Genomic DNA, 23,881 nt, shown 5'->3' with positions numbered 1-23,881 from the left:
AAAAAGCAAAGCCTGTCTGTGGAAAATCTAGTTTCCAAACATTTGCAAAAGATATCTCTAATATGCTCTTTGTCTAGTAAAATCCAGCCATTATTTACCTAATAAGTAACCTTAACAATAGTAGTAGCGAGACGAATTTCGGACTAGTATTTTATAAGACACGTATTGAGTTTGATTTATGACGTGATGAATCACACGATGATGGCCACAAAGAGGATAAAATACATCTGTAGGTTTTTTGGCTACTGAAAAGATAAACGACGAAACCACCAACTGATCTTTTTTTTAAAAGAAAAACTATAGTAGTAGTAAAATGCTCGATTACATATATTACCCTTTTAAAGTTACAAATTATTACATCATTTACTCTATATGTCAATTTTTTATATGACACATAAAGGACTTGATTTTATTTGTATAGACGCCAAATTGTTGTCATGTATATCATTTTTGTATTTATCTTTTAAAAGTAAAATATCAATTTTCTTTTAAATTAAAAATTCTTACTTGTCTTCTTATGGAATCCGTTAACCCATGCAGCATTCATTGATTTACCGTTCATATAAGCAAAAAAACTAAGTCTATCAAGTGCTACACTGGAGTTCGATTTTTAATATTGATGAATTATAAGATGGTGGTCAAAAGAAGTTGAAATATTTTTATGAGTCTTTTCAACTCTGCGTTCCACAAAAGATAAACTATCGTATGACAATAGTGGGGTTCAAGATTATGAATTAACGAATTCTATCTTATCATGCCCTCGCTCAATCTTATCATAAGTGACGGTGGAGGTGGAGGATTTTGTAGCCAAAAGTTTGGTATGGATCTATCGATGCACCTCCTTAATTAAGGGTTTGCTAAAATGTTTTCAAACTAATACGAAGCCTGTATTTTCATTCACATTGATCGATCTCACATTGACTGACACGAACAATTGACAGTGACATCCAAACAAATGATTCAATTAACCAGTCTTGGTCATTGCTGTCCAGGTAAGGGTTGGAGTAACCTTCACATTTTTCAACAAAATAGGACAATGTTTGACTACTCAAAATTCTATGTTCGAATTATAGATTTTTCTATTTATGATTAAAACCGTTCATATTATGAATCACACAACAAAGATTATCTTTGTAGAAAATGAATTAAAACTAAGTCATTTAATCAATTTATTGTAGTAAATACATACAAGGTTTGTAATGTTTTTACCAATTGTGTTTGTATGTTTTAATACAATTCGATGACTAAACAAATTTAGTTTAATTAATTTTTCGTTGGGACAATCTTTATAGAGTAAATTATAGTATGAACGGTTCTGATCATAAACACAAAGTTCTATAAATCATCAACTAACAATTTTGAGTAGAAATTCCTATTGCTTTGTTAAAGAAACAAAAAAAATGCTTAAAATGATTTAACCTACTAGATTTTAAGGGGTGGGTGATTTGCGTCAGATTTTTCTTTCAACCAACTAGAGTTTGGTTTAGCGGTAGTTGTCTATATTTAGTTGTAGAAAATCTCAAATTCGATTCGAAAGAATGTGGACAACACTTTGTGATGGTGACGAGTCACAGAAAGAAAGTAAATTTCACATTTCCGTTTTCTCTTCCTACATAATCTTATTCATATATAATCTTAAAATAAACTAATAAAATGAGAATCAATAAATAAAAATAAATAAGAATATGCAAAAAGATAAAAAGACTGGGGGAATATTACTTCCCGTCAGAGAAGTAAGGCAAAGACTTCTTTATGTTACAAACGACAGCGAAGTCCTTGCAATAATTTAGACAGGTGGCGAGCGAGTTGGATATTGTGCCGCTTGAAGTCTTTGAATCCTATTAATTAAGTTGGTCCTGAATACTAGTCAATTATTTCTCAAACTATTTAGCAAAAGTTACTGGTTTGTTTGGTACTGCAATGCTTCCATAAAAAGTGAATATTAAAAAAAATTGAATTAAAAAATATATTTGGTAAAGACTAAAAAATAGTTTATTTTCACAGTTTTGACTGAAAAAAAGTTGAAAACGTGAAGTAGCAAAAATGAGCTTATTCTCACAGTACAGCAGAATCAATTTTTTTTTTAAATACAGCAATACCAAACCAGCCTAACTAATGTTATCAAATGACTTGGAAACTAATTTATTATTTAATGATTGTTTTATGGTAACTAAATATGTACTGGTCGTAGAAGGGATGACATTAATTGTGTACCAAAGCAGACTTAGTTGATTAGGAGTTGCTCTTAGGGTTTGGGTAGCACTTAATTCTCGTGTGGGTTAACATTATATACAAGAGGGGATGTTTCATCGTAAATCATGCATATTATGGTAGATACTTCTGGCAGGCTAGGTACTCTCCACGCCTCACGTGATGGAATCACATAAATCAAGGCACCCAAGAAAGACTCTGCGAGCCCGGAAGGGCTTACGGACGAAATCAACCCAGAAGAGCCTGATAAGACAAGACTTCCAAGAGATAATGATCCTTATAATCATATGGCTCAAACATAGACTATGATCGTTGATGCTTAAAAGTCATCTTTAAACGTAATTCTTGATTGGTTTCCTTTATCACGTCTTACATAATCAAACATTGTTGGTTAAATGGGGGAGATGACGTGGGGTTCAAACCCATCACTTATGTAGTTCCCATGCGTGCCCTAATGAACCGTCTTCAATCTTCAAGTTCATACCAGACTATACGCAGGCATGTTCGACAAAATTTTCTAAGATTATACCCACAAAAAAAAAAAAAAAAAAAAAAAAAAGGGAATATTGAGACCTGCCTTCTTGATTGGGCCCCAGCCAAGCCAACCCATCTGAGATAATTGCAATTCCTATCAAACACTCCATGTTTTGCTTTGTGTTCAAATCAGTTACTTGTATTGATTTAGATTTTACACACATGATCCCATTCATTTTTGTTATGATTTAACAGGTGGTAAGATGTAAGCGGAGATCAGTCATGGAGAACAAATTTTAATGCTCAGTGGTCCAAATTATCAACTAAATTAGGAAGAACTCCCAACTAACTGACCCTAGCGATAGTGAGAGTAATGGGTCCTCACTACTTTGGTAGGGAAGTTTGATTTGGAAAGACACGTGTAATGTGTTTGTTTTGTGGGGTTATAACTTAATACACTCAATTTTATCTTATACATGATTAAAAGGGGGATAACTGGTGTCAAATCACAGTTATTCACTCCTTTTGTGCCTGGAAGAGGTTAGTTGGGAATTTCACCCTACTTGTGGCCACGATCAAGCAAATTCACAACTTATTGAACTCAGGACCTTCTTGTATTTTTTTTCTTTAAGGAGCTGTTGTTCGCACTTTTTTATTGGACCACTTGTTGTGGTTCATCATCTTAGTCTTCCAATTCACTCGAATTTAGTTGATAAATACATTATTAATCTCTATACTATAAGAGCGTATTACTTTTCAGTAAATAGTAGATATAAGTATTATGGTCGCACACGAAAATTATAAGTCCTTCTACTCTTTAGGTCTCTATCCTTCGTTTTTCTTTTCTTTAGACCATGAGTACCCTTTATGTCTCTTTCTTTCTCCTCAAGAGAATTTAAATGATAAGTACACTGTCAATCTCTATATATTGTTGATCTTTATGTAGTAATAGCGTGTTATTTTTTAGTAAAATAGCAAATATAGTGTTACCGTTGCACCCGAAAATTATAAGTCTTCCTACTCTTTAGGCATGAGTACTCTTTATGTCTCTTTCCTTCACCTCAAGAAGCATTAATCCTTAACTTTGGATGGTACATGACCTTTGATGTGGGGTTAGGGTTGGGGATCAACAGTGGCGGTGGCCAGTTGGAAACTATCATTTTACACCACCAACCATGGCCATTAAGCCTTTCCTTAAGCACTAGTTTACACCTTTACATTGAGAGATTTTCAGTGTGCCGATAATACGGTCTAATACATTAAGTGTCATAATATAAGTAGTAACCACTTGTATTATAACATTTAATGTACTGAACCGTGTTTCCAAAAAACTTTAGTTTTACTGAAAAATGACAAATAAGGATGTAGTGAATAGTACTAGGAAAAGGTAAAAATATGATTTTTTGTTAAAAGTGAACAGTACCGTAAGTGTTTCGTTAAAACTCTCTTTCTCCTTTCCATGCATGCCAATGCCAATTATATTTGTACCAAAACCTTATCAGGGTTGGCTGAGTGACTCAACAATGAAGGTGATGATTCTGATGACAGCTTGTTGGGCTTATAATTGCAATGAGATAGATAGCACAGATTATTGCTTAGAAGGAAAGGAATTGATTGATGTTTTTTAATAGGACGATATTATTATACTTGGTATTCATTAAATTCAAACTTAAGATCTTTTACGGGTAAAAACAAATTAATGGAGATTAGTTTGTTCATTTTACAAGTTTGAGAGTAACTGAAGGGTTGGGAGAACTTGCCATTCAGTTGATTGAAAACGTTGAAACTGAGTTTCAAGGATTCCTTTTTTGTCAGTATCATTTGTATTTTTTCATTAAAAAGAAGTGATTGAAGAGACTGTGAAACTAAAATTTCACAAGAAAAATATTGTGGATTAGACTTTGATTTTAGACAAAAACCACACCTTGTCTACCCACCTGTAGGGCAGTGCAAAACTTTTATTTCCAGACAGTCCTCTTCTCTCCTTCTAATTGATTGTTTCCATTTTATGAAAAATGGTTGGGAATGATTCATGTGTTTGTGTTTTTATTTATTTATTTATTTTATTTTATATTTGTTTTATGGTCATCTCAATTTAATGAAAGAATATCAAATAGCATTACTCTACCCCAACATCCCATGGCCTCAAGAGATTGACATGCTACTGATTACTTTTTGAGAAATGTTAAGGGGAGTCTTTCGAAAATGTGATTTTTAACGGATTTTTTGTCGCCTTATGTTTTTTACACATATTTTATAATGTTAACACGAGAATTCACGTTAGACTATGAGTTGGCAGAGAATTCATAGAGAATTCCAGTTTGAGAGTCTTCTTACATATTTCCTTTTTTTTTTCTTTTTTTTTTTTAAACCAAGTTTTTTTAACATTAAACCAATTGATTTTGGCTCCACAATATTGTCGAGAAATTTCTACACAAAAAACTGTTCATGGTTGATTAAGAAAATTTCTGTTATAAATCACCATGTAAAGAACTTCTCTATAAAAGGATAGTTTAATATATTACAAACCCTCAATTTGTTTGCTACAGTTGATTGACTAATTGACTTTAATTTCAATTGATTTTTTTAAGAGATAATTTTTATATAATGTTTTTAATCCAAACGATTCCAATCATAAGTATGAAGATTAGTGGCTCCACCACAAACTATTTTGAGGAATTCCTTTCCAATTTCGATGAGCCAAGTATCTGTCATCTTTGAGTTTGAAATCTGTTAGACTTTGTTCTGGTAATTGTGATAGGCTAATTCATCTTAGAGTGTCAAACAAATGCAAAATCTATAGATTTTTAGTTGTAACACAAAGCTAACAAGTTACAAATAAATCGGCGAACACATTTGGCTTGTTAACTTTCGATGGCTTCAACTTTCTCAAAACTAATACTTTTAAACCCCTAAAAACAAGTGGTGGATTACCCTGGTGGTTAGAGTCTTTATCTTTATCTCAAAACTATTACCAAATTCCCAATTACCATTGGGGCTTTTGTTGTTGGCGCCATTGGGTACTATAAATTCGAGTGCGCCGTCGCTAGTACGAGAGACCTGGCAGCGATTTTGATTTCAATTGTGAAATTGCGAAGAAGTTGTGAAATTTGGGATTTGTGAGAAAGTTGTGAAATTTGGGATTTGTGTTTTGTAATTTGTGAGAAGAGGAAGAGGGAGTTGGACGGGAAACGAGGGAGGGGGTAGAGAGAGAGGTTTTGCGAGAGGGAGAGAGTGTTCTAGAATAAGGAAAGGAAAAAAAAAGAAAAAATAAATAAATAAATTTTATTATCTTGCTTGTTGTTTGATACTGCATCAAACGCTTTACTAAGTTAGTCCAGGTTGGTCTATTCTAAGTCAGTCCAACTTAATCCTTGAAGTTAGTCCAGGTTAGTCTATTCTAAGATAATCCAACTTAGTCCCTAAAGTTAGGCCAGTCCGAAATAATCCAATGCAACTAATGCATGCTTAATAAACGAGGGTACATGCCAAAACAATTAATTATTGAAAAAAAAAAAAAAAAAAAAAAAAAAAAAAAAAAAAGAGATGAAAGAAGATATGTATTTCTTTTCCAGTTGGGTTTGAACCAATGGCTAGTGTATGAGGCCTACCTGTTTGCCTTGTATCCCCAGGCTCAAGGTCTGAAATGTGCAATGGTCCCGTGGTAGGGATAGAGAGGTGTCAGAGAGGGACAAGGCAACAACAAACGTCTAAAAACCCTCTTGTTTTATGGTCTCCACAACAAGCTAAAACTAGTAAATGCTTGTGCCCTCCCATTTCCCACAGGCATGGACATGCTTCTTTCACCCACTTGAACATTGCCTCCTTGTCCTTTTGACAGACCAAACCCACACCAATCACCAAACAAATTGAATGTGCAGCCCAAAATCTTCCACCAAAAGCCACCAATTTTATATGCATACACACAATCCACATGTACACATGTACATGTAGCTTTCCATGTATGTAATAAGTATGTTGCAGGACCCACCGTATCCAAACTTTCAAAGCTTAGCATTTCTTGGTTGAGTTTTGTTCTATTAGGGCTAGTTTGAAATTGTTATGTTTTTTTTAAGACTGTTTCTGCTTTGCTGTGAAAAAAAAAAAAAAAATAGTTGTGAAAAAAAAAAAACAAGTGTTTGGTAAATTATAATGCTAAAAATGCTTTTAGCAAAAAAAGATATGGAGTAAGATTGTCAATATGAAAGTTTTCTTAATTGGTATTGTTCACCAGCCTCCTATTAAAAAAGCGCTTTTTCAGAAGCGTGGATAGAGTTACTTCTGCTTTCTGTTGTTTTATACTCATGATTTTGAAAAGAAAAACATAATTTTAGCCTCAACTTTTGGAAAAAAAAAAAAAAAATTATATGCATACACACAATACACATACATGTAGCTATCAATGGGATGAGGATCTTAGGAATCCTCACATCCTAACCGTTCATCGTATATCATGCGGCCAGTTTTCATTAATTACTATTTGTGTTTAATTTTAAATAATACAATTCAAATGATTTATAACCGCATGATGTATGATGAATGATTAAGATGTGAGGATCTCTAGGATCCCCACAATTTAGATCCGGATGGGATCCAAATCCCTATCAATGCATGTAACAAGTAGATGGAAAATGATCATTTCCGGATCCCTTCCTCCTAATCCACCAAATCAGGGAATCTGTACTGGTGAAATTTGATCAAAAGGCTGAAGTTATTATAACTTTTACAATGGGCCCCTGTTTGTAGCCGTTGGATCAAATTTCAACGGTACAGATTCCCTAATGTGGTGGATTAGGAGGAAAGAATCCGGAGATGATACCTTTCCAAGTAGATTGCCTCCTCAATTGGTACTCACCATATCCAAATTTCCAAAGCCTCCCATTTCTTCGTTGAGTTTAGTTCTCTTAGGGGGCGTTTGTTGCGCCGGACTATCTCGGACTGGATTAGCTTCAAGGACTAAGCTGGACTGGCTTAGACTAGACTAAACTGGACTAACTTAGTGAAGCGTTTGGTGCAGTATTGGACTAAGAAGCTGGATAATAACAAATTCTAATATTATATTATTTAATATATAAATTATTAATATTTTATTATGATCTTATCTTTTTCTCCATCTTTTCCTACCATTTCCGTCCCACTCTTTTCCTCTTCTCTCATCGTCCCACCCTCTCCTTCTTTTTTTCCTCTTAGACCTCTCAATTCATGTCTCTTTCTTATTCCTAGTCAAACTCCTTATTGATTTAAGTCTCTATTTCTCTGTCCTCCCTCCCTCTCTAGCTATGCGTTGTTCGAACGGAACCTCACGGCTTCAATTTTCCCGACGAGTTGCAGGTTTCCCGATGTGTTTTCCGGCCAACCCTCATTAAATTGGATGAAGTTAGCACCGCCAAAAAATTCATCACCATCCCTGGACCGAGATCTTAGCTTTGAATGCTCGAATCTGTCATGGATTTGAAGAAGCCCAAACAGGCCGAGACTTCCAGGCCATTTTCCAGCCACATTCGACCACATTTTAGCCTCGATTCAGGTAAAATCGTAATCTTGTCACTCCCAGCTTCAATTTGGTATATTTTATATGAAAGTTAGTTGTGAAATGGATTTGAAAGAGAGTCGGAAAGTTAATGATTGATCTAGGTGACCGGAGATGACGAGGAGTCTGTCGGGAGTGGTCGTTGAGCATGACGAGGACGAGAAAGAGAGGATAGTCTTAGCTAGTCCCATGGTTATTGGGGGGTCTCGCTAAGACCTCTTAGTGAAGGGTTTTGTCCATGCTAGTCCCCTTTAGTCTCATTAATGTTAGTCCCAGCATGGAACAAACACAGTATTGGACTAATAGCTAGTCCAGTCCAGTCCAGTCCAACTTAGTGAGGGCAAACAAACGCCCCCTTAGTTACCTAGTTAAGAGGAATTCATGGTCATCCATTTTTAGATTTAATATCAAGGGTTTCAATTTTTTTTCAATGGTATGTAATGCTGAGTGATGCAGAAAATGAGTGAATGAGATTAAAATAGATCTACCAATTTGTCAAAATCAAATCTAACAGCTCAAACATGTAGCATCGATTGCTATGTAACGTTATAATCGACCCCAGAGATTGAGATTAAAACACTAAAAGCACACCCGTTTACTCCGCTTCCTCGATATCAAATACAGGGGTGAGCGACTGCATTTCTTGGTCACATTGCCCATTTCTTTGCAGCATTGGCAGTTATTATGCATATCCACATTCTAGTATATACTCTGAACCAAAAGGAGTGAACAGATTTTGTGTTACTAGGAAGATTGGGCATGAAGAGATCATACATAGCTGGATAAAAGAATACAACCATTCATTCATTCATTCATCTCTTATGAAAGAATCTGATACAGAACACAAAGTGCAGTGAAAAAAAAATTCATGGAAATGGTCGAACCGGTACACAACCAGATGACATGCATACAATGGAGCTATTTGACACAAAATGTTACTGGTTTTAAGTTTATACACTGTATATATCACCACTAAATTCGATTTCTATATGTTGCATCGGTCGTAACCAGAGAACCATGATGAGGGTTGGGCGAGTTTTCGCAACTCGCCCTCTTCCCCATTGTAGAATGGTTCAAATTCCTCTCTCCATCTTTGATCACTTAAGCTATGGGGCTCACCTGCATCGTATGTTGCCATATTGGAACCGTCATAAGCAGGTTGGGTTGCTTGTTTGGGCAAACGAGACTCGGCAATGAGCTCATTAAGACTGCTGATCTCCTTCTCATGTTTTTTCTTCAGTTTTTCAATCTTCATGTAAGCCTTGTCTGCTTCTTGCTTGGCCTCCATTGCTTGCTTCTGCAGGTTATTGGAAGTTTAGTAAGATATCAAATACAAGAAAATGGCCGTATACATGGGGGAAGGAGAGAGCAAGCTAATAGTGTCAAGAGTTTACTAGATAACATGAATGAATTCTATGAAACCGAAAAAGATAGAGAGCATATCTGAAATGATTCAAAACATAAAACTCTCCATCAAAATGCAGTATCTCAGCTCAACATGGTTGCATGTATTGATCTCAGAGAAAAAATTCAATACAATTTCAATTAGTCTCTCATTGTCAGTAAATTTAAGTGTTATATTTAGGGTTCTGGCTAATTGGACTGGAAGTTACTACGATTAACCTACAGGTCTTTGCAACTATTAGTTAAGCTCATGAATGATGGTTTTCTACAGGTCTTTGCAACTCGTTCTGAAGGAGGGAGGGGAAGTTGTTAGGCAGGTAGTTACAAAAGGAGACAAAAAAAGAACAGCATTTGTGTTCCTTTGCATCATCTTGAGTAGTGAAACTTACAAGGAAAATGGTTTGAGATCAAATTCAGAACTTAATTGCAAAGAAAAAACAAGGATGAAAATGGAAATAATTTATCAAATTAGGATGGAAAAGGAAAGTCATTAGAATCCTGAAAGCAAGGATCTCAACCGAGGAAAACGGAAAAACATCAAAGCACAAACAACTTTTAACACACCTGAGCAGTTGCAACAGCCTCATCTGCTTCTTTGAGTCGCACGAGTAATTCGCCTGCAGCCTGCACAGCTTCAGCAGTATCCCGCAATTGTGCCTGAAGCCCCTTATTTTCATCCCTCAGATATCGCCTCTCTCTTTCTCTCTCTACTCTCAATGCCGAAATTTCTGCAGCGATAGCATTTATGAATTTGGACTCGGCACCCCTGACTCCTGCCTTAGCAGCTGCTTTCTTCACATCCTCCACTCCATCCCGTATCATTCTATGCCTCGCAAGCAGTTGCATATGTTTCTCTTCCAAATCCGCATACTGTTCCAACATTCGTGATTGCCCCTCCATAGCCAGTTGCATTGCTTCCTTGAGCTCGTCTGCACATTTCTTTTCAGTTTCTAATTCTTGCATTGTCTTTTCGGCCAGTGATCTGCTAGCCTCAAGTTCCATTCTTAATTCCTCAGCAAGAGATATCCACTTACTTTCTACCTCATTCCACTGTTGTCTCTCTTGTTCAAGTTTCTGTTCAGAGCTTTCCTCATTTGACTCCGAAATTGTACTTAGAGGAACCATATTTGGGTCACGTGAATGGGTCAACTTCATCATAGAGTTTCGTGTCCGGGCTGATGTGGATGAACAGTCTACATAAAACTGTAGCTGGCTTCTTAAATCTTGAATCTCTTCCAACAACACTTCCCTTTCACCCATATCACAAAAGTTTCGTAAATTTTCCAGCTCATCTTGAACTCTTTTCAATTCAATATTTGTCCTTAAAAGTTCTGGGTGATTCTCGTATTTCTCCTTCAAAAGCTGTATGCGATGGATAATCTATAAGCATAAAGACAACATCTGGCAAAAAAAAAAGAGAGAAAAACACATAAATGGTGCCTTCATAGACAGTTTATACCTTATACTCGTGTGTGAGAGACACTAGCTCTTCCTCCATGAACTCCTCGGTCGGTAAAACACCATCCATGAGGCTCTCAAGGCGTAGAATCTTATCCTCCCTTGTCTGGGCTATAATGCCATTGCATTCTCTCTCATGCTTGTACTGCTGAACCTGTAAAGTACAGCTAAAAAACGTCAAGCAAACAATAGAGGAAAATAATTGTTGTGGATGGCTGTCAGAGAATTTGGAGAAACCTACCAATCGGTTTAGCTGCATAATTTCAGAAGTTTTCTTGGCACATATGTCTTCTAATGCCATTTCTCTCCTAATAGCTCCAGCTAAAACCTTCACCACAGCCTGTTCAGTAATGGGGAAAATGTCAAGTAACTGTTGCTAATGAATAAAAAAAATTCGGAAAAAATAACTGAAAATCCAGCTTTTCTCTCTTGAGCTTACTTTGGGAACTTGTATCTTGGATTTGTCAGCAGATTCTGATCCATCAACAGGTACCAATTGCATAATCTCACTGGCCTCGACTTCTAGCTGCATCCTGTTCTTGCAATTACTACACATAAACTCCACTGAATCATCTTTTACTATTTCTTGACTAGTTTGTACTCCCACATCAGCTTTAGAAACTGGCACAATCACCCTAGACTCTGAAGGTTTCAATGAAAACCTAAATGACGACTTCCTTAAAGCTGAACTTTGGCGGTGACTACCAATAATTTCAAGGCCATGCCGAATGCTTGCTGCCAACTGTTCAGCAGGTGCCGAAAAGTTATTACATGTTTGAGCAGATAGGTCATTTGCTGAGCTCTTTATTGCAGGTTTTGCCAAAGATATGCACATGCCGTCTGGGCTTAACGTACTCCGACCAGTAAGATCCTTCTGAGAAGCAGTCAACATTGAGGAGGTCCTCAAACTTTTCCTGCTGGCGTTGACCCTGGGTGAAACACTGGGGGTAGGAGACTTCAGAACTTGGGGTGCGTCGCATGGAACTATGCTCAGGCATGGAGAAACACAGTTAACTAAGCCATTTGAAGAACCAATGCATTCATCTGCAACTGAAAGGCAGCCAGGCATGCTTCCAGGAGGATCAGAGGCTGCACATGAGGAACCTTTCTCTGCACTTTTGCAGGCTGATTCTTCAATTAGAAAATCACTAATGGAGGACATTAGAATATTTTCCTCCTGAACGGGCTGCATGGAGGTATCTTCTATAAGATTGTGAATATCTGATGCACTAGCACTGGGAATAACTGGGGTGCTGGTACCACATTCAACAATCATGTCCCCTTCTTGTTCAGAGATTCCTTCTTCCATATTAACATCTGCATCAACACCTTGTTCTTTGATACAACCACTTCCAGATGCATGGTTTTGAGGACCTTCGGAGCTTCCAATTTCAACAGCCACAAGTTGTGAATGCGATTTCATTGTTTCTACACTGTTCACATCAGCTCTGTTGTTAGCTTCACTGACAACTGTCTGGTTACTTACTTCAGCACAAAGCCTCTCAACAGCTTCCTCATCAATTTCCATCTCCTCATCACTGTCATCATCGACATGGGGTAATGTCATCGAAGGTTTAAGGCTAGCCTTGAGCATATTCAAACTTTGACGAAACCATGCTGCACTGTGACCCCCATTTGAAGCAGCTGGGTTGTTTCCGTGTGCCTTAATCCGCCGTAGTTCATCCTGTCAAATTAACAAGCTCATAGGGATGATTCACATGTTTAATTTGTAAATGGATGAATCACAATATTCCAAACTACAGTGAGAGAGAACATACCCTAAGCTGTTGTATCACCTCGCGCAACTGATTCACATCTTCCTGCATTACTTCATTAACAACTGCCTTGTTCTTGATAGCCTTAGCCCGCTGTGCAAATCTCAATGTACTGAAAGTCTCACTCTTACAGCTGCAAGATTATATCAGTTACTTCCAATTCACAAAGACAGATTAAAAAAAAAAAGCTAAATGTTACTTTCAAGGAAGAAAGGGGTTGCAGTACTACCTTTGTGTTGGAGAAATAGCACAGACCATTGCTAATTTTGCATTTCCACCCAGAGATTCCTGTAATAAGAATGTAAGCCTGGAATCTCTATAGGGAATATGCCTTTGCTTTCCCGTTTGAGAAATTTCAGCAAGAATGTTTATAAGGTTCCTGCATGAAATAATAAGCTGCAATCAGCATAAAAGTATAAAAGAAAAGAACAAAATCTCGAAAATAACAAAACTCTGAATCTGAGATAAAATTTCAATGACACGCTCAGCTCAGTATTAAGCTTTGGATAAAGAATTAAAACATGATATTATTCTTATCCATTTAGTTAAACTGATACCACTGTATTACAAATCACTCTATCAAGCTTGTGTGACTTTATGATGCAGCACTCTAGCCAGGTAAAGCTAGGCTCAGCACAGCTTTGTTTCAAGTGTGTAAGCTCAAAATTTGGATTAAGTGTTGGATACAGAATTCAAACTTGCTAGTATTCTTGACCTATTTAGGTATAGTAAACTGATACCACGGTATTACAAATCACTGTAATCTGTAATTAACCTCTGTGCTTCAACCAAACAAATAAATAACAGCTATACTAAATAGGACATTTAGAAAGCTTGAAATGCACCTATAATGGAACTATGAAAGAAGATAGATAAACCATACCCAAGCTGTGAGAGTGATCGATTGATATTCCCTGCTTCCTTCAAGCGCTCTCCTGCTGCCCCTGTTAACTTCTGACGTTCTGATCCAGCTAGATCAACAAGATTTATTCTACTGGTTTTAAAGCTTATACCATTTGTCACATTCTACAAAAGTGAAAGTTCATAAGTGAGTACCAAAATGAGAATAGATATAAATCTCAATCTTGCACATAAGTAAAATTATGATGAACAAGTTCATTGGTAAAGTATTATGTTCATAGGTCCTGCACATAGGTCCTAAAATCAGTTATTACCTTGCATTGAGATTCAACAACACATGTAAATACAGTATGTGAGCGGGAACTCTCAGCATTGATACTAGTTGAACCTGTTCTCCTGTTTGACAAGCCCTGTATAAAGCACATGTTAATAATAGAATTCCTGAAAGAAAAAAAATTTATCCAAGCTCCAATCATTCATCAACAATGCCGTTTTCTATAAAGATTATCTGATTATGTATAAAGCATTGCCACTGGGAATAAATATCTGAAGTGTCGGAAACAAAATCAATAATCATGAGACTCTTCTAATTCATATATTTCTTCTCCCTGGTTGTAATCTGCATCCTGAGAACTTTCTTTCATAATACAACCACTTCCAAGTTCCCTTATTCTAATCTACTCTATATTTTTTACTTGCTTAAGAAGCCACCCTAAATGCAAGCTACTAGATTGCAAAAATAATCAGGATGTATTATTGAAAATACAAACAAACCTAAATTTCCACATCTTGAAAGACAAAGGTTCCTGAGAGAGAACTATATGTATTCCAGAAACTGTTAAGATCTGCTCAAAAGTAATCTGACAATGTTTCTCCTTAGTATTATTATATGCACTTACACTATGAATATTGTACAGGTGAAATAATAAAGCAAACCTTTATCAAAAGCTGAGTCACATCTTTGATTGTACGTACACACTCCTCGGTGAGATTTTCGACATAAACGCCTGATTTAACATCTTCTCTTATCTAGAAAAATAATGTAGAAGACCTATGAACACCAGCCCACATACTGTACAAAAGGTTGATGATTAAAAAAGACAAATATTCCATTTACCTGAAGGCTTTTTTGATTTGGATCCAAAAGATCTGTGATTTGTTCATTGTAAATCTACAAGCGAGCCGATAAATTAAGTGAAATAAGTTAACAGGCAATTGACCAATAATCAGTCAACCAAAATGAATAATTACGTAATGCTTCTACCTCAAGAAAAGAACAGTGGCACTGATACTTGAGTTCTTTGTCAGCATGCTTAATTTGCTCCTGTAAAGACGAATTCCCAAAAATTGTGGGAAAACTTTAATACAATATAACTTTAAAGGGTGTTATCTTAATTTACTAATGAGCAAAATTAAAGCTCACCTCATTTAAGCGAGCAAAAAGACGCTCAAAAACACGGGGGGTTAACCCTTGTTGATCACTTGATAGATTCTCATCCATCAATGCATTGGCTGGACCCCACATGGTATATGTCTTTCCGCTTCCTGTCTGATAAATTCAATAACCAAACATATATAACAGAAATAGCATCAGCATCCTAACATAGCGCAGACACAGAATGAAGCAAAAGACGAATGGAAACAGACCTGTCCGTATGCAAATACAGAACTGTTAAAACCTGCCATACAATTCTCAACTAGAGGTGCTCCTACAAGCTGGAAAATATCTAGCTGCAATGACAAGCACAGCAAAAGGTAAGACTTTACTCTAAATCAGCTATTGAAGAGTACCATTTTGTAAGAGTTCATGCCTGTGATGCATCTGCGTCGCAAACCGAGTCAAACGTGAAGGTCTGGCCATTTATCGACAAAGAGTCACTAGATAATTTCTGCACCATCATATCTCCTTCATCCTTGTCCTTTCGTGGTGGTCGCATTCTCACTACTACCTATACATATTAAGAAAAGAAGAGTAATAAAGAAGATTATTTCGAATCCTTTAGCAGATATCTTTTTCGTTTTGTTTTCTTTCAGTGAGCCCTTTTTTAAATAGAATAAGCAAAATAACAGCCATATGGTGAACCACAGAATAATTAGAGACTAAGGTTAGCATATACAAAGCACTCCTTGGTGGAAAACCGACATTTTCCTTAATTCACTCTCATTCTTAACTAATTATATTTTGATTTTTCTCGGCAGCCAAGGAAAACAAAAGTGGGTCAATAATCATGAACTGCAGTCAGCAATCAAACTGTAACGATACTGAAATTAGAGAAAGAATGATATCCACCCAAAATAAAAATAAAAATTTCAACAAAACAGATTTCGCCAATCTTATGAATTTAAATATATAGAAAAAAGAACAAAAATGTTGAAAAGTGATGAAGGTTAACAATAAGAATTCAATGTCAGTATATAAGAATCGCTCCCTAGTTGAGGTGAAAACGCAATTATCTTTAATTCTTCTGAGTCTTAATGCCTGATTGTTTACTTAACCTTTTATATTTCACAGCAGCCAAACAATCATTTCAAAACCTACAGACAAAGATAGTAGTTGAGATGTAAACATTTTGAAATAGAGGGAATGATGATATCAAGTCAAAATTAAGAAAGATTTCAACAAAAATCACAAGATTTTACAGAGCCCAAGCAGAAGTGATTCAAGAACAACGTGCCACAGACAGCAATCGAAGTGTAGGCAATACAAAAATGGAGAAATCCAAACGATATCAACTCAAAGGGTAAAAGATAATTCAACAAATCCCACAAGATTTCTAGGCAACCAAACAGATTTTAGCAATTTGTCAATTTAAAATTTAAAGAAAGAAAGAAGAAAGTACCTGGACACCAGAATCGGAGGTTCCAGCGGCGGAGTTTTCAGTCTGAGAGTCAACGCTGAGCTTCCGCTTGAGAGGGTTCGACGACGGTGGCCGAGGCGGCAATGGGCTCTTCAACTTCGCGGCCGGCGAAGGTTTTGAATCGGAGATCATGGTGCTCGGATCGGACGGGGGAGTGTTCTCCTTGGAGGCCTTGGGCTTCCGAGGTGGCCTGGGCTTGACGGAGCTAGGGTTTGGCGACGAGGGAGGCTCCGTCGTCTCCCTCAATATTGTGTTTCTCGGCTGCATGAAGTGCTTCATCGAGAAATGTAGAGAGAGAAAGCGAGGGTTTCAGAGAGAGAGGGTGGGACTGAGAGAGTAGGGTTTGGATGGACAGAAGAGCGAGATAGAAGGGGAAGAGAGACAAGGAAGAGAGAAATGAGGGGTAGCCGTTGCAGAGGAGAGAGAAAGGGCAATTTGAATTTTGGGGAGATTTGGGGAAATTGAAAAAGCACGTGAGGGTGGGGTCTTTTTTTATTGAAGTCAAAAAAAAAAAAAAAAAAAAGCAATTTGAATTTGTGTTGGATCTGGAGCGTTGTGATGGAGTTTTTGGGTAACCCGATTCGCATATGGACCCTTGATTTACTTTCCTTAAACATGGACGTCCAGGATCCATTTGCAATTATCCAACGAACAAAAAAGGCATTCCTTTGCAACTTGCAACTTGCAACTACGTTTTTATACATGGTAAATGCTAAATGGAAATACTAAATTGCTACCTGATTTTCGAACGCAGTGGATCGAAAAAGAAGATCCTGACCACAAGAAAGATTTATTGCACTTGAGCTAACTTTCAAGAGGATATTACAGGTGGTGGATTGATCTGATAAATGAATTTTTAACTTACTGCGTCACACATTCAAATACTCTTGTTTTTTGCAGTTGAGTTGAATTTAATGTTAACTATTCTATCATTTTACTAAATCATTTCTGATTTGTTGGTTTAGATCATTGTGCAATACCATAAGGCGAGAAAGGGAACCAAAAATGTAGAACGAAAATGTTCAAATGAGAAGATTACTAACGTTTCTCAGTATTAAAATTTGTCAATTTTTTCATTTTAGGCAAGAAAATTTGAACTGCGTTCCAAAGAAGATTAATTATTAAAGCCACCTTCCTTCACCAGTGTTTGCAACTAATGGAATATTGATGTGAAATTGAATCAATTATAAGCAATCATGACAGAGAGAGAGATGAGAGATGGGAGACAGGGGAAGATTAAGGGATGAATTGGGTTGTGAGTTGAACTGAATTGAAGTTTTGCTGATATATGTTGATTTGTACATAATAAATGTAGTAATTTAATAAACTGATTTTTTTTTTTTAACGCGCTTGCATTATATTTCTATTTAAAAATGAATTTTTATCATAAATGATTTTTGATATTGATCAAACTCATCATTTTTGTCTCTCACTTTCAAAATCAATCAATGTCATCTCTGAGATTCATCTCACATCAATTTGGTCCTTCCATTAAGATTTCGTCAACTATTCTGTTAGTTTGTATGTGGAACCTACAAATCCCATCAAATGACGACACGTGAATTACACAAAATAAGGGTTTTTATCGCAAACGATCCTTGACAATGATCTAACTCCTTATTTTAATCCTTGAGTTTCAAAAATCGATAAATTTGGTCATTGACTTTCACTACCGCGCATCAATTTGTTCCCTCCATTAATATGGTCCCAATAATCCAATTATATGGCCCAACGTGGATCAACTATAAGAAATTATTTTTTTAAGAGTGAACCAAAATAAGAGTATTCTGCGCTTACATTTTTCTCGCATCCCACAACCCCAATTTGAAAAAAAAAATTCAATCTAAATTCAATAAAATCAAATCCAAATTCAATTCAAATTTGATAGGATTTAAGATTATAACCAACTAGGGAGAATGAGAAGTAAGTTAAGGAGGCTAAGTACTTTAGTGGTGTGCCTTCATTTTCCTTTTGAGCATACCTTGATGAAGACGACGATGACCTATTTTTCTTCTTTTAGTTTTGGTTTTTAGTATCTTATTTTACTTTTAGTTTAAAATCTTAAAAAAAAAAAAAAAAAAAAAAAAAAGGTTTCTTATAGTTAATCCATGTGTGCCATATGATTGGATTAGTGGAACAACAAATATTGACGAAACTTTAACGGAATGATTAAATTGATGTGTGGTATTGAAAGTCAAGGACCAAATTTATTGTTTTTTGAAACTCATGGACCAAAATGAGTAGTTGGATCAATATTAGGGATCATTTGCGATAAAAATCCTTATTTTGTGTAATTCACGTGTCACCATTTTATTGGATTTATGGGTACCACATACAAAATAACAGAATAGTTGATGGAATCTTAACGGAAATACCAAATTGATATGCGGTAGTGAATGTTAGAGACAACATTAATTAATTTTAAAAATGAATAATCAGAATGATGAATTTGATCCATCTTAAAGATCATTAAGATGAAAACCTTTTCAAAATTTGTATTTAGCACTAGAACTTTCCAAAGTTCAAATCCCGAATCCCAAACTACTCCAAACTTTTTCAGTACATATCTCCCATGTGAATGTCGTCAATTGTGTTTTTGGCTTTTACTTGATACAAAACTCTTTCCACCTCTCCAGTCCACAGCAGCTTAGCTAGTTGCATGCATGCAATCCCCAACGTGGCTGCACTCTCCCTACCAGATCCACACGTGTCGCTCTCTCATACTCTCTGTGTCATTCAGATAAAACCAAAACCAGCCTCTGCCACCGTACTCTTCCCCCCATTATCCATGCTCCATGCTCCATGCTCCATGCTCCGTCACCTGCAGAGACCGAGGCGATAAGCATCACAACAGTAGGACAGAGAATTGAATTATACCAAACGAGTTTATGCAAGCAGTCCTTTGTTAAATTGTTAAATAAAGGTATTGAGTTCTTGTATAATAATGTGCGTTCAAATTTAATCGACAAAAAGTCTAGTAATTAATTTAATAAAATTTGTCATTGATAAAAAGAAAAGAAAAACGAGTTTATCCTCATGTGATTCGATTTTACAATATACGTTATGCTTGGATGTGTAAATTTATGCATCCAATATTATCTGATCATGACGTCACAACCACCTTGAATTCATCTTGAGTAAGTTCTTCGCTAATAATAATAGGCAGATGTGATGACTTCCAAATGTAATAACCAATTGTTTGAAGTTATTATCTTCATATAGAAATTTCCACTTACATTAATATAAAACTAGTCTTCATACAAGCGCTCACGCACGTGTAGAAAATGTATTTATATGCGTAAATTAACAAAGCAAATGAATAATATTAGATTATGCTAGAAGAAACCCCTCATAAATAAATTAAAGCAGCTGAATCCACTAATAAATCGATCTCTATAAAATTTACATTAAGAATAGAGAAAATTGTTGTATCCCACATCGCCCGTGAGGGCGTGGTCTTTGGGCCTTATATATCCATGCCTAGAGCTTTAACTTCAGAGAGGCCTTTTGTGGACTACGGTCCACAAGAACAAAACCGTGCGGTAGCTGGGTGGCTGCGACATAGTCCAGGCCCAGAATGCCAAAGCGGACAATATCCGAGAGGTTGGAGTCTGGGATGTGACAATTTGGTATCAGAGCCAGACTCACGGTCATGGTGTGCCGATGAGGACGTCGGGCTCCCTAAAGGGGGTGGATTGTTGTATCCCACATCGCCCGTGAGGGCGTGGTCTTTGGGCCTTATATATCCATGCCCAAAGCTTTAACTTCAGAGAGGCCTTTTGTGGACTACGGTCCACAAGAACAAAACTGTGCGGTAGCTGGGTGGCTACGACATAGTCCATGCCCAGAATGCCAAAGCGGACAATATCCGAGAGGTTGGAGTCTGGGATGTGACAATTTGGTATCAGAGCCAGACTCACGGTCGTGGTGTGTCGACGAGGACGTCGGGCTCCCTAAGGGGGGTGGATTGTTGTATCCCACATCGCCCGTGAGGGCGTGGTCTTTGGGCCTTATATATCCATGCCCAGAGCTTTAACTTCAGAGAGGCCTTTTGTGGACTACGGTCCACAAGAACAAAACCGTGCGGTAGCTGGGTGGCTGCGACATAGTCCAGGCCCAGAATGCCAAAGCGGACAATATCCGAAAGGTTGGAGTCTGGGATGTGACAAAATAATATTTAATAAACAACTTATTAAATCACATTATTGCTAGCTCATTGTGAGGCTGAGCCCACCCCCTCTCCCTTAGTGTAGATAACATCGTTTGTTTAAAAAAAATATACAATCATTTGATAACTAATTTAATCACATTATTATCCACATGCGAAAGACCTTTTTTATAACCGGCATTATGACATACCCCCGCCGATGAAGGTCGAAGCATGATGGGCGTCACTGTGAGATGACGTAACCATAAGGGTAAGTAATGTGAAAAGGTGAATAAATTAAAACTAAATTAGAACTGATTTAAATAAAACGGTGAAAGAGTGTGCAGTCGTGGGAAAAACCTACTACAATTATTCAGAGCATAATAGACAGTACGACTACAGTAAAGTAGTCAAAATAGCTAAAGTACACTTATAAGCTCATACTTCTAAACAGAGCTAACGTCAGAACTGCCTGAGGTTTCTCGAAGGCCACAAAGAGTACAATTATCTAGGTCTTGGAGGGGTGAAAGACAAAGTTGAGTCAGCCAGCAAAAAAATGTTTGTAAGAAAACCTTTATATTCGAATATGGTAACCCCTCACTGTAAAACAAATATAGTTTCCTTAAAACATACTAAGTAAGTATTTAAACAACAGTACAACAACAATAACTAGAAATATGCCAAGTCATGATATATCAAATGCCGCAATAATATAATTATGTGATAAACAAGTATAACTAAGTGCTTATCCATCTAAGCTGACACACGAGTTCGTACATAAAATTTCTGATACCAACAAGACTGGGTATAATTAGTAAATGACCGTCTCTGGCCTTGGGGCAAAGTACTAACACTATGATGCAGCAAGATGAGCATATACAAATATGTATGAATGTCATGATAGTAATATCCCAACCATATAGCAGCATTTATCACAATAACGATATTTGGCAATATAAGCGTAAAAAATGAGGTAAATACAGATTCATGGAAACTATAATTATATATAGGTATAAAAACAAACTGCTCACTCACAAATACGTCGTCGGATCGTAGCCCCCGAGCCTTGCCTAACCCCTCAAGTCATCGAGATAAGTTTCCCCTATATTCGAAATAACTATTTTTAAATTAATTAAAACACGTATACGGAAACTTAAATAAAACCCTCATAGTTTGCTCAAACCTAGGGTTTAATTATATGAAATTAACCTACTCAACGTCACAGACCTACACAAATTTATAGAAAGCAAATCGAAGGCTGGACGCGCCCTTACGCGCCGTCTAGGGCACGGCCATACGCCACCACGCGTAGGCAGAAGCTAATGGAGGCCTGACGACCGTTAGAAATATTCTGTTAAAGCATTAACAGAGGTTAACAGCATTAACTGACGCAGTTAGAATATTCCATCAGAGTTAACGGAATATTCCGTCATCTTCTCTGGTGGTCCTCGCCGGTTGCCACCGTTTGAACTTGCTGAAAACTGGAAAATTTCGCCAATTTTTGGAAAAATTTCAAACCTTCATATCTTCTTCATTTCTCAACCATTTGTCAAAAAATTATATGGAAATGAAGCTTATGAAGTGTAGAATCACGTTATATCTTCCAAAAGTCCAAAAAGTGGACGGAGGTGGCCTGAAAAGGGCTTGAAATATCCGGCCAAAACTGGGCTCCTCGAAACTTGGTTGCTTAAACGTCAAAGCTTCTTCAAAATTGTCCTAGGAGCCTCTGGGAGTTGTGAGAGAGCTTCCCCGAGTCCTAAAGTGCCATGACTCGGTCAAAAATACGTTGATCTAAAACTGGTCCGATTCGGACCTTCCGAGTTCGCAAGTCAAAACTCGTCCGTTCTGAATTTGGTTGGTATGGTTGTGTTCGTGGAGTGGAGATGAACACAATGGTGTGATTTTTGGGCTCGATCTACGAACTTTGCTGCTCGTTCATGGCGATTACAGAGAAAGAGAGACTTTGGGAGGGACACAGAGAGAATGCTTTTCTCTTCTTTTTTCTTCTTCTTCAGATTAGGTGCAGGGAAGTGGGAAGAGATGTGATTGGTGAGAGTGAAAATGGTAAAGTTTGATTGGTGAGTGACAAAGGAAGGCATGTGTTGGGTTAAAAAGAAAATATGGGGGTTTTTTAGATTTCCTACAGTAAAAGGATTCAGAAAATCTATCCAGCATAGTGGTTCTAACACTGATAATTTAATACACACGCGTGTACAAATCTACTTGTTATCCTTGTACTTTGATGGAGCATAACTTTTACGTTACAAGTCCGATTCGAGTCTAACACGCGCTCATGCGTTCGTAGTGACGAGTACAATTTAATTACGATAGCGAGAAAAATAATTTAAGAACAAATAAACATGTCCACGTCACTTGCCAACAAGGGCATAAATGTCAATTCACATACTCTGGGAGAAATTACATAGAAAATTAGGGACGGGTCATCACACATTGCACGCCTCTTAAGATGTTTTGAACATGTTTAAAAATAGAAAAAATAATATTGAATGAACTGCTGATTGAATTACATTATTGCTAGCCTATTGTGAGGTACTAATTAAAAAAAATTACAAAAAATTAATTATTAAAAAAAACATTGTTAAAATGACGAAAATACCGTTGCATTATTTTGGGATGCCTTTGAAGTTTTTTATTTTTGAGGCATTTTTGTCCAAATATTTTTGTTGAAGCTTGGTGACACCAAAAACACTATTCATCTTTTGCGTTGGTTTTATATATAAATTAATGACTCATATAATAGTTTGTTTGCTCACTCTACACTCGAGTTTGAATTTCTCTTTCACAATTGTAACAATTTTGTAAAATATTTTATAAATGAAAGAGTCAGTGTGTTTGTCCTCTATGAAGGACATCCGATAAAATTGGATGATTCAAAAAAGATTAGCATGATCTCTCCACAAGAATGACAAGCATAAAACGAAAAATTGTCCAATTTTTTTTGTGAATAAGAATTTGTTCACTATATGAGATTTTTGTTCATCAAATTTATGCGACCGACACTTTTAAGATTAGAATCGCTCGCACAAGGTGACTGAATTTAACATAATTCTACATTTTCTAATGTGATTCTTAACAAAATTTCAGAAAATTCACTTAGGCAAAGATGATCATCCGGTGAAGCAGCTACAAAACAGAAAACTAT

The 23,881-nt window shown here is 36.6% G+C and overlaps 1 protein-coding gene and 1 non-coding gene across 2 annotated transcripts; one reads left to right on the top strand and one right to left on the bottom strand.

The window, feature by feature from the left end:
• Positions 1–8,998: 8,998 nt before the first annotated feature.
• Positions 8,999–18,654, bottom strand: KINESIN-12B (phragmoplast-associated kinesin-related protein). The gene is made up of 16 exons (XM_068462354.2): positions 16,554–18,654; positions 15,525–15,662; positions 15,361–15,444; positions 15,137–15,262; positions 14,978–15,037; positions 14,831–14,884; positions 14,650–14,742; positions 14,028–14,123; positions 13,736–13,878; positions 13,082–13,231; positions 12,856–12,985; positions 11,517–12,761; positions 11,319–11,417; positions 11,079–11,231; positions 10,184–10,981; positions 8,999–9,512 (listed from the first exon to the last, which is right to left on the bottom strand). Exons 1-16 carry the CDS (start codon positions 16,848–16,850, stop codon positions 9,201–9,203), a joined length of 3,978 nt encoding a protein of 1,325 aa, XP_068318455.2. The 5' UTR covers positions 16,851–18,654; the 3' UTR covers positions 8,999–9,200.
• A 4,919-nt stretch (positions 18,655–23,573) lies between these two features.
• On the top strand, positions 23,574–23,677 carry LOC137724019 (U6 spliceosomal RNA). Its single transcript, XR_011067142.2, has one exon. It is a non-coding gene; the product is annotated as a U6 spliceosomal RNA (small nuclear RNA).
• The last annotated feature ends 204 nt before the right edge of the window (positions 23,678–23,881 follow it).

Source organism: Pyrus communis, chromosome 4, assembly GCF_041283825.1.
Source record: "Pyrus communis isolate YQ-2024b chromosome 4, ASM4128382v1, whole genome shotgun sequence".
NCBI classification, from domain to species: Eukaryota; Viridiplantae; Streptophyta; class Magnoliopsida; order Rosales; family Rosaceae; genus Pyrus; species Pyrus communis.
Note: the sequence above shows the minus strand (reverse complement) of the source record. Positions and strands in the feature narration are given on the sequence as shown.

Coding starts and splice junctions, on each gene's coding strand:
- KINESIN-12B (XM_068462354.2), bottom strand. CDS start 16,850: ATGAAGCACTTCATGCAGCCGAGAAACACAATATTGAGGGAGACGACG. Junction 14,885..14,977: donor GCCACTGTTCTTTTCTTGAG/GTAGAAGCATTA, acceptor GCTCGCTTGTAG/ATTTACAATGAACAAATCAC. Junction 13,879..14,027: donor TTGTTGAATCTCAATGCAAG/GTAATAACTGAT, acceptor TCACTTTTGTAG/AATGTGACAAATGGTATAAG.